This window comes from Oryctolagus cuniculus, chromosome 14 (genome assembly GCF_964237555.1).
Source record: "Oryctolagus cuniculus chromosome 14, mOryCun1.1, whole genome shotgun sequence".
NCBI lineage: Eukaryota > Metazoa > Chordata > Mammalia > Lagomorpha > Leporidae > Oryctolagus > Oryctolagus cuniculus.
The window spans coordinates 61,422,014-61,436,740 of NC_091445.1; the positions used below are offsets into that span (position 1 = coordinate 61,422,014).

At 43.0% G+C, this 14,727-nt stretch overlaps 1 protein-coding gene across 4 annotated transcripts in view; it reads left to right on the forward strand.

The window, feature by feature from the left end:
- SPEF2 (sperm flagellar 2) overlaps window positions 1-14,727 on the forward strand; it is a 210,962-nt gene that overhangs the window by 183,895 nt on the left and 12,340 nt on the right. For all 4 annotated transcript variants that reach the window (XM_051853824.2, XM_008262116.4, XM_051853821.2 and 1 more), the window contains 3 exons: window positions 2,952-3,131; window positions 9,109-9,354; window positions 9,539-9,661. In XM_051853824.2, the coding sequence (XP_051709784.2) occupies window positions 2,952-3,131; window positions 9,109-9,354; window positions 9,539-9,661 (549 nt within the window). The remainder of the gene's footprint in view (window positions 1-2,951; window positions 3,132-9,108; window positions 9,355-9,538; window positions 9,662-14,727) is intronic.

Consider the following 14,727-nt stretch of genomic DNA (forward strand, 5'->3'; position numbering starts at 1 on the left):
AGAGGACAAAAAATGTTGAAAGGAGTAGTGTTTTCCATTCTTCCCAAGGTGCTTTGAGAATTGGATTCTCAGAGTTACATAAATCTCAGTGCTTTTAAACTGGAATCCAAGTGCAGATTGCACTCTTTAAAGACTGCATCACCTAACCTTTTTGTTTCTTTATTAGAAAGAGAGTGAGTCAGGGCGGGGAGAGAGAGAGGGGGAGAGAGAGGGAGAGAGAGAGAGAGAGAGAAAGAGAGAGAACCTTCCCACTGGTTTACTCCAAAAATGCCTGCAGCAGCCAGTCTAAAGCCAGGAGCTTGGAAACCAATTTATGTCCTCCATATGGGTGGCAGGTACCCATTTACTTGAGCCATCACCTGCTATTCCCAAGGTACACATTAGCAGGAAGCTGGAATCAAAAATGGATCTAGGATTGAACGTAGGCACTTTGATACGAGATGACAGTGTCCCAAGCAGCATCTTAACCACTACATCAAATGCCCATCCCCTGCTTGTTTTATTAAATCTCTCTAGTGGAGGTGTTGTTGTGCACCCTGAGTTCATGTGTGTGGTACCCTTAGTACATACTCAGCACATGGGAAGCGCTACACGTTAGCTAAGCAGACGCTAACCATGCTAAGTGTATATGTGTCCAGGGTTACACAGTAGTTAACGGTTAGCATGCTACAGAAAGAAGGGCAAAGAGAAAATATAAAACAACAACCAAAAAAATGGTTTCTTCTTTGGCTACACTCTGTCGCTCCCCCATTCATGGAGGAACGACACAGGACCCTGTGCTGTTCTTTTGTCTGCTCGGACCTTCCCGGGTTTGCTGCTGGTCCTTCCCGGGTTGGCTGCCGACCCCTCCACCTCCGTGGAAGGGCGGTTCCCCCTGCCACTTTCCCCACTTCCGCAGGGGAGTGGCACACCACCAGCCGGCTCTCTCGGGGGCTGCCCAGATGTTATCCGGATGTTCCTGGTGCATGTTGTCTCTCTCCTCCTTTATAGTCCTCTTCCACCAATCCCAACTCTGCTACCCACATGCCGAGTACGCTGCTCTCCTCCAATCAGGAGCAGGATCAGCTCCTGCAGGTTATTGGTCGAACTGGAGGCAGCTGTGTAGAAGTTGTTTACTCCTCTCCCAGCGCCATATTGTGGGAGAGCAGATGCATAGAATAAGTCTTAATTCCAGTAACTTAGTCTAGTCCGAGTTGCTCCCCACACACTCAAAATAGAAAAGACCACAACAGGAAAAAAAATGCCACCATTATGAAAGAATTCCAGGGATTGGGACCCAGGTTCCACTCTCAGTTCTGCGGCAGTTCACTGTAGAAACGTGGTCAGGGCTTTTTCCTCCCAGGGCCTCTGAATTCTCTTAAAGAGAGGGGTTGGGCTACAATTTAGGATCACATTTATGTCTCCTGCCTTGTCATCTGTGCCTTATGAACAGGACCTGCCTGGCTGACATCAGAGGTCCACACACTGGACCATATGTCAACTTATTTTTGCACATCTCCAATGTATAGTCAGCTTATTCGTTAATGGAAATAATCATAGTTTATACTTACATATCATTAATAAGAGCAGTTCAATGGAAAATTACTAAAGGGCAACTCCTCATGTGAAATACATGGAAGATAAGTACCCATGGACGATGCCATGTTGTCTCTTAGTCGCCCTTCTACTCTAGTCCTTTTAGAAATCCATCAGAAACAGGCCGGCGCCGCAGCTCACTAGGCTAATCCTCCGCCTAGTGGCGCCGGCACACCGGGTTCTAGTCCCGGTATGGGCTCCGGATTCTGTCCCGGTTGCCCCTCTTCCAGGCCAGCCCTCTGCTGTGGCCAGGGAGTGCAGTGGAGGATGGCCCGGGTGCTTGAGCCCTGCACCCCATGGGAGACCAGGAAAAGCACCTGGCTCCTGGCTCCTGACATCGGATCAGCGCGGTGTGCCGGCCGCAGCGCGCCAACCGCGGCAGCCATTGTAGGGTGAACCAACGGCAAAGGAAGACCTTTCTCTCTGTCTCTCTCTCTCTCACTGTCCACTCTGCCTGTCAAAAAAAATAAATAAATAAAAAAAAATATATAAAAAAGAAACAGCAGGGAGCTGACTGGACATGCAGACCCTGAAACAGCTCCAGACCATGGATTGAATCAGAATCTCCATTTTAAAAAGATTCTCCAGGTCATTGAATGCACTTTTGGGAAAAACTCCTCAAGGAAGCCAGCAGGCTTCCTAAACAGCTATTTCAGTGCTCAGTGTGTCCCAGAGTTTGGGCCTTGACTTTGCAGGGCCCTAGAGGATATCGGGCTTCCAAGCACCACTTCCTCATGCTGCCAACTGCACACGTTGCTGGACAAACGTCAGCCCAATCATCCAGAATGAGAGAATTGCCAAAACTGGTATCCACTCATTATCACAGTTTTTCCCTGGGTGTCACTCCACATAGGAAGATGTCATTTGTGGTGGGTAGGCTGAGTAGGAAGCTTAGAGCAGAGGAGCCAGTTCAAAGGTTTTAATGGCAAGAGTGCCAGTGCCTTTGGGCATCATTCCCCTTTCCTCTCTCCGCTCCCCACAGAGACCCAGTGCTAACAGTCTACAACTTAGGGTAGAACTGAGTTTGTCAGGACGATGCCAAGAACAGACAATGAGCCCTTGCTCCTATGGCTCTCTTTCCCTACTTAACATTTAGATTATACTTCTTTTAATCTGTACTTTCTTTCAAAATATGTTAATATCATTGATTCATGCACAATATTTGTACATTGGAATTTAGAGCCCTACTTTTTCTACTTTTTTACTTAGCATCCTCTTCAGTTAATACCATTTGTTGCATCTTAGCTTCACTAATTCAATTGTACGAAGGTAACTTTATTCCAAAGCTCCCAGAGGCATTCTCCATTGCCGTCTGGATCTACTGCCTACCACAGTGCACCTGTTTCCTCTTTGGTTGATATTATTTTGTGTAACAGTTTTTCTTTAGGTTATTTGCTGACTATGAGATGGATCCACCCCAGCTTGACTACACACAAATGCTGCTGTATTTTGCTTGCCACCCAGACCCTGTGGAAGGGGTCTACAGGGCCCTCAGTGTGGCCATTGGAACTCATATCTTCCGGAAAGTCGAAGGTCCAGTTATGACAGCAGAAAAGGTAATTTAGTTGAATTCCAGAAATGCGTGATCTTTAGAGTCTGGAGGGGGAAGCCAGAAAATCCTACACTACTGATAGCAGGAACCTTATTCTCATCTCTCTGTTTCCCCAGGTGCCAACCACCATGCTTTGCAGATAGCAAGTCTGCAACAAAGCCTGACTCAACTGTATTACAAATTGGGGACCCAGAAATTCTGTCAAGGCATTTTGTAGTAAAATCAAAATATGCACAGAGTGTCCTAATAGAATCGAAGTTTGCCCTATAAAAGACAGTAGTTATTTTGTATGAAGTGCTGATCTTGATAAATTAAAGGAAGTAAATGTTAACCCAGTCTTCTTTTCATATTGTGTGGAAATTGTACACAAAGCAAGTTCAGGTTTCAGACACAGCCCATGTATATGGGACTCTTGATAGTATTTCAGGCCTAAACCCTATCACCTGAGATCCACAGGCCTCAGTATCACCAGCATCCCAGGTAAAGGAACATAAAATCTACAATGCCACCTTGCATTCCCCCTTGAGATTTCTAAGGGGTTGGCATTCCCTCTGAGTTGTATGTTTCTTGGACGGAAAAGCCTCCAGGCAAAGTAGGTCTGGGGTGCCCACTTGCACTTTGCACAACTGCTGATGGTCCTGTTCTTTGAGGGACAGAGCTGTGGCTCTCCTGTTGGGTGTCTGTTTCCATCCTCCCTTTGTGGACACAGAGGGGAGTGGGACGCTGTCCAGTCCTGACTCCTTAGATGTCCTAGTCATACTTCTTTCCCTTTCATACACCTTTGTAAAAATACAAGTAGTCTGAAAGAGACAGGAGGGTCTTGTGACAGAACCTACATGTGGGAAGAGATAGGTTCTGTTAGATGTGACTTTGAAGTTTGACCCTGAGCCAGCCTGTGGACATCAGGGCCAGAGAGATGCCCAGGAAGCTTACAGCTGGGGGCTCATCAAACCACTGTGCTGTCGACATTGTAGAAAATCCAGTAAGGAGTATTTATTTCTATTCTTGAGTATTGCCTTCTTAGACAGTAAAGGGCCAGTTTACATTTTCCTGAAAAAAGTCAGCAGTTAATTATGGTCCACAGCCATATTGACAATATATACTACTTTCCCAAGAACATTTCTATAACCCTTATAGACTGGGGCTCCTTAGCTTAACTCTGGATCTATGAGCTAAGCTCGAATCACAACTTGTCATGAGGTCTCAATTAAATGTTGGTCTTTAGAGAGACCTTCTCTTACCTCTTACTCTGTTTCTGTGGTACACTGTGTTTCTCCTCACCCAGTACATCTCAGAGTAAGGACTTCTTCAAGCTCGGCATCTTCTCTAGGCTCTATGTAGCCTATGGAAGTGAGTTGGGTGGGTAGGGAGCAGCGAACCTGTTATACACCTCTTAAATTATAGCAAAGCCCAGTGCAGAGAGCAGTAAACATTGCAAGCAATCAATTAATTCACAAATCATGCTCTTTGTATAACTTGAGATTTGTGGGGGGAAAAAAGTCTTCCTGAAAGGACTCCTTCTAATTGCCCCTGCCCATGTCAAATAGAGAGAGATCATGGAATAAAGGACAGATTGACACGAAGCCTTGCCAGTCACAAGAGGTGTTCATGCCTTCTCCCCTGCCTCCCGCCTTTGTTCTTGCTATCTCTGCCACCCGGAGTATCTTTCATCTCATTTCCAATGGTTGGAGGTTCTGCATAATCCAAGGCCCTAGCTATTTGCTGTCACAGCCAGATCACTCATGAAGCTTCCCCTGATGACACTGAATACTCTCCCAGAGGGACCTCAGTTACATCCAGAACTTCTCTGGCAGGGAGAACAGCCTCAAGTGCACATATTCATGTTTCCACAAACATTTACTGATAGCCTGTGTGTACTGGGGGCCACTCTTGAACTAGCAAGGGGAGAACAGACAATAACAAGGCAGGAGAAGGATAGACAAACAAATAAGTAAAATATAGGCTACATCAAATTGTGATAGATGTTTTCTGGGGGAAGAATGCAGAGACTTGCATAGCAATTAGGGTGGGGTTTGCAATGTTACTTAGGGTGGCCAGAGAAGGTCTCTCTGTGAAGAGACATAAACAGAAGCCTGTAGAAGGTACAGAGAGAGCCTTGCAGCTCTCTGGGGTACAGCATTTTGTAGAATGGATGTGAAGGCCTTGAGGTGGGGCCAGGCCTTGGGTGTACCAGGGACTGTTGGCCAGCTTAGCTGGAGAGGAATAAGCTGGATTAGAGCAGTTGAGGAAGAAAATGAAGGGGTGAGGATTCTGAGGGCCTGTAGGGACCTTTGTCTTAACTGTGCAAGAAGAAAAGTCATTGAAAGAGCACAGTCACCTGACCTAAAATATCTCAGGGTCTCTGGCTACTGTGTTGAGGGGAGAGAAAGGAGAGCAGTAAGGAGACCTAGTAATTCAGGTTGGGGTTTATCTATAAATCCTACTGCTAAATGCTGCCTACCTTGACTTTGGGACATTTTGCTACCCATTTCTACATCAAAGTATCTGCCACATAACAAGTGCTCGGTAAATATTTGTGACCATGGCCATGCAGGAAGACAGGAGAAGAGAGTGAAATAAAAGGAGTTTAGTCTCCAGGTTAGAGAGGAGAGCAGACATTCCAGGCAGGCAGAGGTAATAGCAGGCTCCAAGAGGCTGCCCTAAGTAGGAAGACCAGGAAGAAGGAAGTGTGTGCTACAGCTGTTGCCAGAGCAACAGGCAGCCCTCAGTGGGTGGCAGCCAGGTCAGTTAGTGCAGCCCTTCTGTCCCGTTCATTCACGTTATGGCTTGTACATCCACACAGAAAGAAGTTCCCCTTCAGTGATGCTCTCAAGAGCTCTTTTAAAATCCAATGGCACCGTACAGGAACTGAACCAAGAACACTGCACAACAGAGATCAAGTGCGGGGGGTGGGTATACAACAATGGATGGAGTGCATATCTCCTTCACATAGGCCTGTTCCTAACTGGGAGTGAGCCTGGGAGCTTTTGAAACAGAGGAGCCATCTCCCTCCCACATGTTCACCCAATCTCATCCTGACCATCCTGTCTCCAATTCTGTCCCTCCATTTCTGTGCCCTTTCCAATTGTGTTCTAGTTTCCTGGGCAACCTCATCTCAGGAAGCCACAATGAGTCTGCCCAGAAATAACACCTCCAACAGATCCACATGCACTCCCAAGATATTCAATCAGATCCAAACTGGAGGCCTCCTCCTTCCTCACTATTCACACCACCATTGCTGGCTTTATTCAATGTTCAGTGTTGAAAGCCATGGTTTTCTGAGTAGCTTCAAAGAGGCTCAAGAGCAAGGCATTCATCAATAACACTGATGAATGATGAATCTTTAAATAAGTGACATTTGGGGAAGTGGTTCATTCTGAAACCCATGTGGCATGGGGTTGTGATGTTGAAATCTAACAATCCCCTACATTGTAAGTGTTTTGTAAAAGCATATTGGCAGAAATGTTTGAAGCCCTGAATCCCTGGGGTTCAAAACACATACATTTTTTTATTCCATGCTGCTCTTTGATGCTTTTCCCACATTATCACCAAGAATTGACCATCTGTTCTGCTTTTGAGATGTGGGACTAAGATGACTGAATAACAAAAATGTATGCTCAGGAAGATGTGCAGGCTCCATTCCAGGGACAAAGTTACTGTGGGTCCTTGAGGGCTGCCTCTGAGAGTCAGTTACATGTGACATAGTGCTTGACAGCATCGCAGTCTGTTCCCCTACTTCGATGACAATGTAAGACATACAGGGCTGATGCCACTAACACTCACTAATTGGAAAGCACTGGCTTTTATTCCACCTGCCATGACTAGTTTTGCCCTACACCCATGTGCCATGCCATTGTCTTTCAAGGACTCTGTTGGGGAGCACCCTTTCTTTTGCTTGCCCTTCAGTCCCCCCCAGAATGCAGAGCTGGTTCTTTGGTCAACCCTGGGCATACCTCCTCCCTTCTTACAGAATACTAAATTTATTCTACTAAGCTGATTCTGTCCTGACCCCCAGAGAGCAAAAATGGCAAAAATTTAAAATGTATTCTCTGACATGAATAAGCTAAAGAGTATCCATTCTAAAATGCCAGATGTTTAAATTGTTAACTTTTGGATAAAAATGTTTTCATTTATTCTGAAATGCTTATATCAACTCTTGGAAAATAAGTCCCTCCCTAATTATGGGGATACTTACAGAGAAGCTAGTTTTCTTCTTTAATTTTGACATTACCCACTCATATTATGAACTAGTCATTTTCAGCCTCTCAGGTTCTTTCCTGTCCACATAGTAACTAGCTACACTCTGAATAGAAATGCCTTCATTCTACACTCACCTAGCAAGATCCTTTACATGCTAATTGTAGTCATTCAGGAGACAACTGATATGTCTCAGGATATTATTGATGGGCAGCCAAGGCAATAATCCCAAGATTCCTGGAGAGGGGGGCACTAATGCAAGTTTCACCTTTCTACCATGCAGCATTTTCAATTTCTTAAAAGTGTTCAAAGCATTCCCCCATCTCTTTTCATACACTAAATTCCCAATTTAGCCAAGTAGATAGAAACTAAATCAAGGCAATCACATAGAGGTAGGCAAACACCACCTGTCTTCATTACATTGCCCACAGTCACTCCAAGATCCCTTGGCTCAATTTTGTCCTGTGTCATAATCCTTTCATACATAGCCTTATGTGATGATTTGGAAAGAACTTGCTGAATCTAAGCATGCTATACTTCTCCGGAATTGACTGATAACAGACATTGGCACTCAACTGAATTAGCATTTTTTTCCTTCCTTGGGATAAAGAAGAATGAAAACTAGGTGTTATCTCACATCTGGACAACCAGCTTTCCAAAATGCACATTTCCTTATGCAATCATCAAATTTGATGAGCTCATTATCAGAAGTACACACACACGCACTCATGTAATACACACAACTTTGCTGTACAGAATTTGAAAAGTAAAAAATAGAGGAAAAAGAGAATCACCTAAAAGTAAACATTGTTAACACTTTAGTGTATCTGCTTGCTTTCTTTTCATTAATACGTATGGAAATGAGGGCCCTTGTGTGTTCATTATTTTGTCTTGTTTAGTTTTTTGCCCTTGTTCTACCATGTGTGTTTTCTGATACCATTGGGTATTTTTCTAAGTCATCATTTTAGTGACAGTATCACATTCCTTCACAATAGTATAACTTAGGTCACCATTCCTCCATTTTAGAAATCATGTTTTCTATTTTTGCTGTAAGTAACCCAGAATGAATGGATATCCATATATAAAATATATTTTGTGTCCATGAATATTTCTTCAGATTACTTCCTAGGTCTATAAACACTGAGTAAAAGGGTAGGAGCATATTTTAGGCTTTTGAAACGTAAGAAAATACTGTAAAAGTAATGTATTCTTTGCCATACTCAGATTGAGAGTGCTTGTGTCCATGGCTGTTGGCCAAATCTGAAAGACCAGAAGTAAGAATCCCAAGATGACTTTCTTTACTCAATTTATTTTCACTTTTGCTGTCTGGATTTCTCTAGAATCCAAAGAAATGTTCCTGAACCTCTTAGGATCTATCAAGCTTGAGAAAATACCTTGCCATAACCTTTCAACTGCAATCAATTCCAAAAGCAAATCTTATTAAAATGTCATATTCATGTTTACAAGTCTGGCACCTGTTATAATAATTTATTCCAGTGTCCCTCTGATGTACCTAGCAGTGCAGTGAGCCTACAGGTGCATGGAGATGAAGAAGGGACTCACACTGAGGCCTATGTACATTATAGGCAAAGTTGGTCGAGGATTTTGACATCGTGATTTCCAACACAGCTAGTAGATTCTGTCTGAGAGTTTGTTTATCTAGTTTGTAGTAGGCTCTGTTGTCCCACTGCATACAAGCAAGATGAATTGCTGTTTTCTAAATGTCTCTATTGCCAGAAAGACTTCAGTGTAACTCCGGGTTCTCTCTTCATGCAATTTTGCAGACCTCCTCTACTGATTTGAGTCCCGTCGAGGGATATGTGGAAACTGAGGAAAATGCTGAAAGAGAGAAAAGGGAGTTCGCAGAGGAAAAGGAGGAAAGGGATCAGAAGGAAGTGGATATCCCGGAAAATGCAAACACTGAAAAGATTTCCATGGAAACACTACTCAGAGTGTTCCGAGGAGGAAGCGAAGTGAAGGATGCGAACAGATTTACCAGCCACCTTAAGAGAGAGAACATTTATGCAGAGGTTGGTTAGATGATTTTGTAAAGGGGTCAACCTTTTCCCTTCAATACAAGCATATTTTTATGGACTTTCTCTCAAGATGTATCATTTTATAAAAATCATGGTGAATTTTTTTAGTAAGTAAAACCATTTATTCATATCTGCAAGGTTGTAACATTAATTGACTTCATTTTTTTCTTCTTTAAAGAGCTTCATGAAAGTATTTCAAGAACTAGAGACCAAGGACCTGGAGCCAATTGAAGTTGCTGTTCTCTTGAAGCATCCTTTCATCCAAGACCTGATTGCAAATTATCCAGACTATAAAATCCCTGTGAGTGTGACCCAAAGATGTTCTAATTTGGATGGGCTCTGGTTCGAGGCATGCTGGAACATTTCTAACATGAAATAGCAGGAGGGGGGAAAAAGCCAGAGTTGGCCAGAAAAGCCGGCCTGCAATAGCCAAACAGTTAAAGCAGTTGTAGTACAATGGGTCTGCCTCACGGGTGCTATGGGGCTACAGTGGGTCCACAGTGCAAGTCTAGAGGTAGATGATAGTTTAAACTGAGTGGGCAGACTATTAAGGTTCAGGGTCATTTCAGCTCTGTAATAACCCTAGACTATTATATAAACTGGAAAGAATAGCATTTCTCTTGTCAAAGAGAACCAACCAAGACCATGACCTCCAAATCCTGAAATAGTGATTCTTCTTTAACCATGGTGTGCATTGTCTACATATGCACACCATGGTTAAATAGTGCATGGAAATAATAGTGCATGCAAAAGGTTGAGTGCCAGTTCTATCAGGGAAGCTGTGTGCAAAATGGGGAAACTGAGAGCAAGACTCTGAGAGACTGGATCAACAAAGCAGAAGAAGCAAGAACTGCAACTCAGAGATTACATGGTTACACAGCAAGTCTGAACCCACATGCTAAGTGGAGACCCACTGTGGCAAGTCCTACATCTTTAACAGCATGGGTTGAGGCAGGTGGAAGCTAACGCCCCTTTTAGAGTATGGCAAGTTGCTACAACCTTCTCATATACCTGTTTAACAGTAGCAAGTTGTCTCCTGCCAGTTGTTTAATTGACTACACAGGGATTGCTGAGTATAAAATATTGGCACTGTCACTTTGGTAAAATGCAGGTGGTCGAAGAAGCATTTCTCCTGACTTCTCAGTGACAGTAAATTATGTTTGGCAAGTTTCTCCAGAAATGAAGCCATCTGAACTTTAATAACTTTGTACCTAAATTTTTTTTCAAACTTACTGATCCTTTTTTTATATTAATTTCATTACTTGTATAAGTACTAATTCAAATTGATTTCAAACAAGCTAGCAGCTATTGAGATAATAAGCATATGCTTAGTGAAATATGAGTACAGCATTTAAAAACACAAGCCCTGGAATCCAAAAGTGTTGGGACTCAATGTCAGGTCCACCACCCACTAAGCTGCTTGATCTCCTCTGTCTTTTAATCCAGCCTAGCTCATCTGTGAAACAGGAATAGCACTCATTCCTACTCACAGGGTGGTAGTGCAGATTAAGTGCATGTACATCTGGCATGACATTTGTCGCATGGGAAATGCTTTAGAGATGATGGCTACTAGAATTACTAGGCAATACTGAGCACCTGCCACTGAGACTAGTAGTATAAGCTTCCATGAGAGGAAAAAAAATGAGTACCAAATTCAGTTGTCAATCTTAAGCAAATTTCCCTTCTGTTTGCAAGATAATTTTTGTATGTGGGACTCACAAAAGAATGATACAATGTAAACCATCCAAGGGCAAAACTATAGGAATTCAAAGCAGATTTTTTTGCTACAACTGTGGAAGGAAACTTTCCTACAAAGTCAGAAGAATTTGGGACTATTGCACTCTGCCTCAGTATGCCTAACTTGCAGAGATGATTCTGTTCAGCATTTTGCCCAAGAAAAGAAGAGACAACAAATGACTCTCTTTCAGAGTCAGCCACTGAAGAAGACTTCAGATTCACAGGGAAAGCTGCAGTCCAAAGGGCTCTTTGGCAGTTTAGTATTTCCATCATTTTGGGAGTTTCATCAACTTACTGTGAACTCTGACTGAGATACTGCATTTTGTACAACACAATTCCTCTCCACGAAGGACTGTCCCATGTGTGGCAGAATGTCTAACATTCGAGGAGCATATTGACCACAAAAACCACCTCTGCATTCCCAACATCTTTCCTGGGGCAGTAACCTTTAACTGAGAGCCACTTGACTGGAGGAAGCATGTCCTCCAGCTAACCAGTGTCCTAGTACCAGTATCGAAGCAGAGGGTCAGTCAGCCAGTTAGTTCATTGCCAAAATACTTCTTTAAGATACACCAATCTCTGCAACTTCAACTCCCGCTCTCCTGCACAATGTCTTGTTGCCCCACCAAAGAGTCTAAGGAGAGTACAGTAAACTACCACAGCTGGGACTCGTTCATATGATTGTGAGTCAGGAACAGTTGTCTATGACTAAGGAGCCTAAATTCTGAAATTTAAAATAAAAGAGGATCTCTTTCCAATGAATTACTCATTTCTCATTCTTGCTGACAAAACAAGAAATGAACAAGGGAAGGAAGAAAAATAAGAGATAGAGGGAGGGAAGGGAAGAAGGAAGGAAGAGGGGAGAGAAAGAGAAAAAGAGAGGAAAGAAGGAAGGAAGGAAGGGAGGGAGGGAGAGAAGGAGGGAAGGAAAGAGAAAGGAAGGCAGGAAGGGAGAAAGAGAGAAAGAAGAAAGAGAGAGAGAAAGAAGAAAAAGGAAAAAAGAGAAAAAGGAGAAAAAGGGAGAGGAGAGGAGAGGACAGGAGAGAAGAGGGAGAGGAGAGGAGAGGAGAGGAGAGGAGAGGAGAGGAGAGGAGAGGAGAGGAGAGGAGAGGAGAGGAGAGGGGAGGGGAGGGGAGGGGAGGGGAGGGGAGGGGAGGGGAGGGGAGGGGAGGGGAGGAGAGGGGAGGCGAGTGGAGGCGAGGGGAGGCGAGGGGTTGGCGCTGTGGTGCAGAGGCCGGTGCTGTGGCAAAGTGTGTTAACACCCTGGCCTGTGGTGCCAGCATCCCATATGGGCGCTGGTTTGAGACCCAGATGCTCCACTTTTGATCCAGCTCTCTGCTATGGCCTGGGAAAGGAGTAGAAGGTGGCCCAATTTCTTGGGCCCCTGCACCCACAGTAGAGACCCAGAAGAAGCTCCTGGCTCCTGGCTTTGGATTGGCGCAGCTCCAGCCTTTGCAGCCAATTGGGAAGTGAACCATCCGATGAAAGACATTCTCTCTTTCTCTCTCTCTCTCTCCTTTCTCTGCCTCTCCTTTTTCTGTGAAACTCTGAATTTCAAGTAAATAAATAAATCTTTAAAAAAAAAAAAAGAAAGAAAAGAAGAGAAATGAAACAGAGAAAGGAAAAAAATAGGAAAGAGGGAATAATTGAAGGAGGAAGAGAGGAAGGGGAGGGAAACCCTTCAAGGCTCAGGAGCCACCATCATCTTGTCATCATTTTTTGCTCCAGATATCCATACACAAGATACATTTTAAAAATGAGCTCTAACCACAACGATGTTATTTGAAGATCTTTCAAGATAAGTAGAGCAAAAGCTAGAGTGTGGTTTTTCGGGTTAAAATGTTGTTTGCTATTACAAACAGTGGGAAGTGAAGGTTGTTGTCTAACAGCTCTGGGTTTCCAAGCTTCGTGTTTAGAAGAAGCCACATTTTGCACTACATATTTGGAAAAACTCTGTATGTGAGATGACGTGACGAGTTCTAGTTTTGCTCCTTTTTTAAGGTTGATTGGCTTTGTAATTATGAAAGTGGATTCCTGAGTCATACTAATCGGGTTCACTCCTATGAAGTCTGTAACCTTGGGCAAGCACCTCACAGCCAGTGCCTTGCTGTCCCTATCTGTAACATAGAGTTAATGATCATACCTACCGCATAGGATTTTTTTGGATGGAGTAAATTAGTTAATACATATAAAGCACTCAGCTAAGTTTCTGGCAGATAAAGAACATTCAATAAATGTTTAATATTAATGTTTTTGTTGTTACTACTACTGCTACTGCTGGTACCTACACTGCATAAGAAATACTTGTGAGCCATGTGGAATTACATGTGAATAGACAAGTGAACTAGTTTTTATCTTTGCAAACAAAGAAGGCTCCTGCTGGTGTAGTGCCATGGTGACAAAGGGCCCAAACTAAAGTCCTGGAAAATCCCAAGTAATTAATTCCTATGTGGAAGTTCCATGTTTTATGTTGAATTTTATAATTATTCCATTAAAGTTTCTTATTTAACTTCTACTTATAAAGACCATATACAGGAAAGTTATTTTCAAGTGGTGTTCCTAGTTTTATTTTTTTAACTTTTATTTAGTAAATATAAATTTCCAAAGTACAGTTTATGGATTACAATGGCTCCTCCCCCTTAACTGCCCTCCCACCCACAACCCTCCCATCTCCTGTTCCCTCTCCCATTCCATTCACATCAAGATTCATTTTCAACTATATTTATATACAGAAGATCGATTCAGTATATATTAACTGTATAATATATACTTAATATAATATATATTAACAGTATATATAAACTGATTTCATCAGTTTGCACCCACACAGAACATAAAGTGTAAAATACTGTTTGAGTACTAGTTATAGCATTAATTCACATTGAACAACACATTAAGGACAGAGATCCTACATGAGGAGTAAGTGCATAGTGACTCCTGTTGTTGACTTAACAAATTGACACTTGTTTATGGTGTCAGTAATCTCCCCAGGCTCTAGTCATGAGTTGCCAAGGCTATGGAAGCCTTTTGAGTTTGCTGACTTTGATCTTATTCTAACAGGGTCATAGTCAAAGTGGAAGTTCTCTCCTCCCTTCAGAGAAAGGTACCTCCTTCTTTGATGGCCCATTCTCTCTCTGGGATCTCACTCATAGAGATCTTTCATTTAGTTTTTTTGGTTTTTTTGTTTTGTTTTGTTTTGTTTTGTTTGTTTGTTTGTTTTTTGCCAGAGTGTCTTGGCTATCCATGCCTGAAATACTCTCATGGGCTCTTCAGCCAGATCCGAATGCCTTAAGGGCTAATTCTGAGGCCAGAGTGCTGTTTAGGACATCTGCCATTCAATGAGTCTGCTTGTATCCCACTTCCCATGTAGGATCGTTCTCTCCCTTTTTGATTCTATCAGTTAGTATTAGCAAACACTAGTCTTCTTTATGAGATCCCTTTGACTCTTAGACCTATCAGTATGATCAATTGTGAACTGAAATTGATTACTTGGACTAGTGAGATGGCATTGGTACATGCAACCTTGATGGGATTGTATTGGAATCCCCGGCACATCTCTTACTGCACGATTTGGGGCAAGTCCGATTGAGCATGTCCCAAATTGTACATCCCCTCCCTCTCTTATTCCCA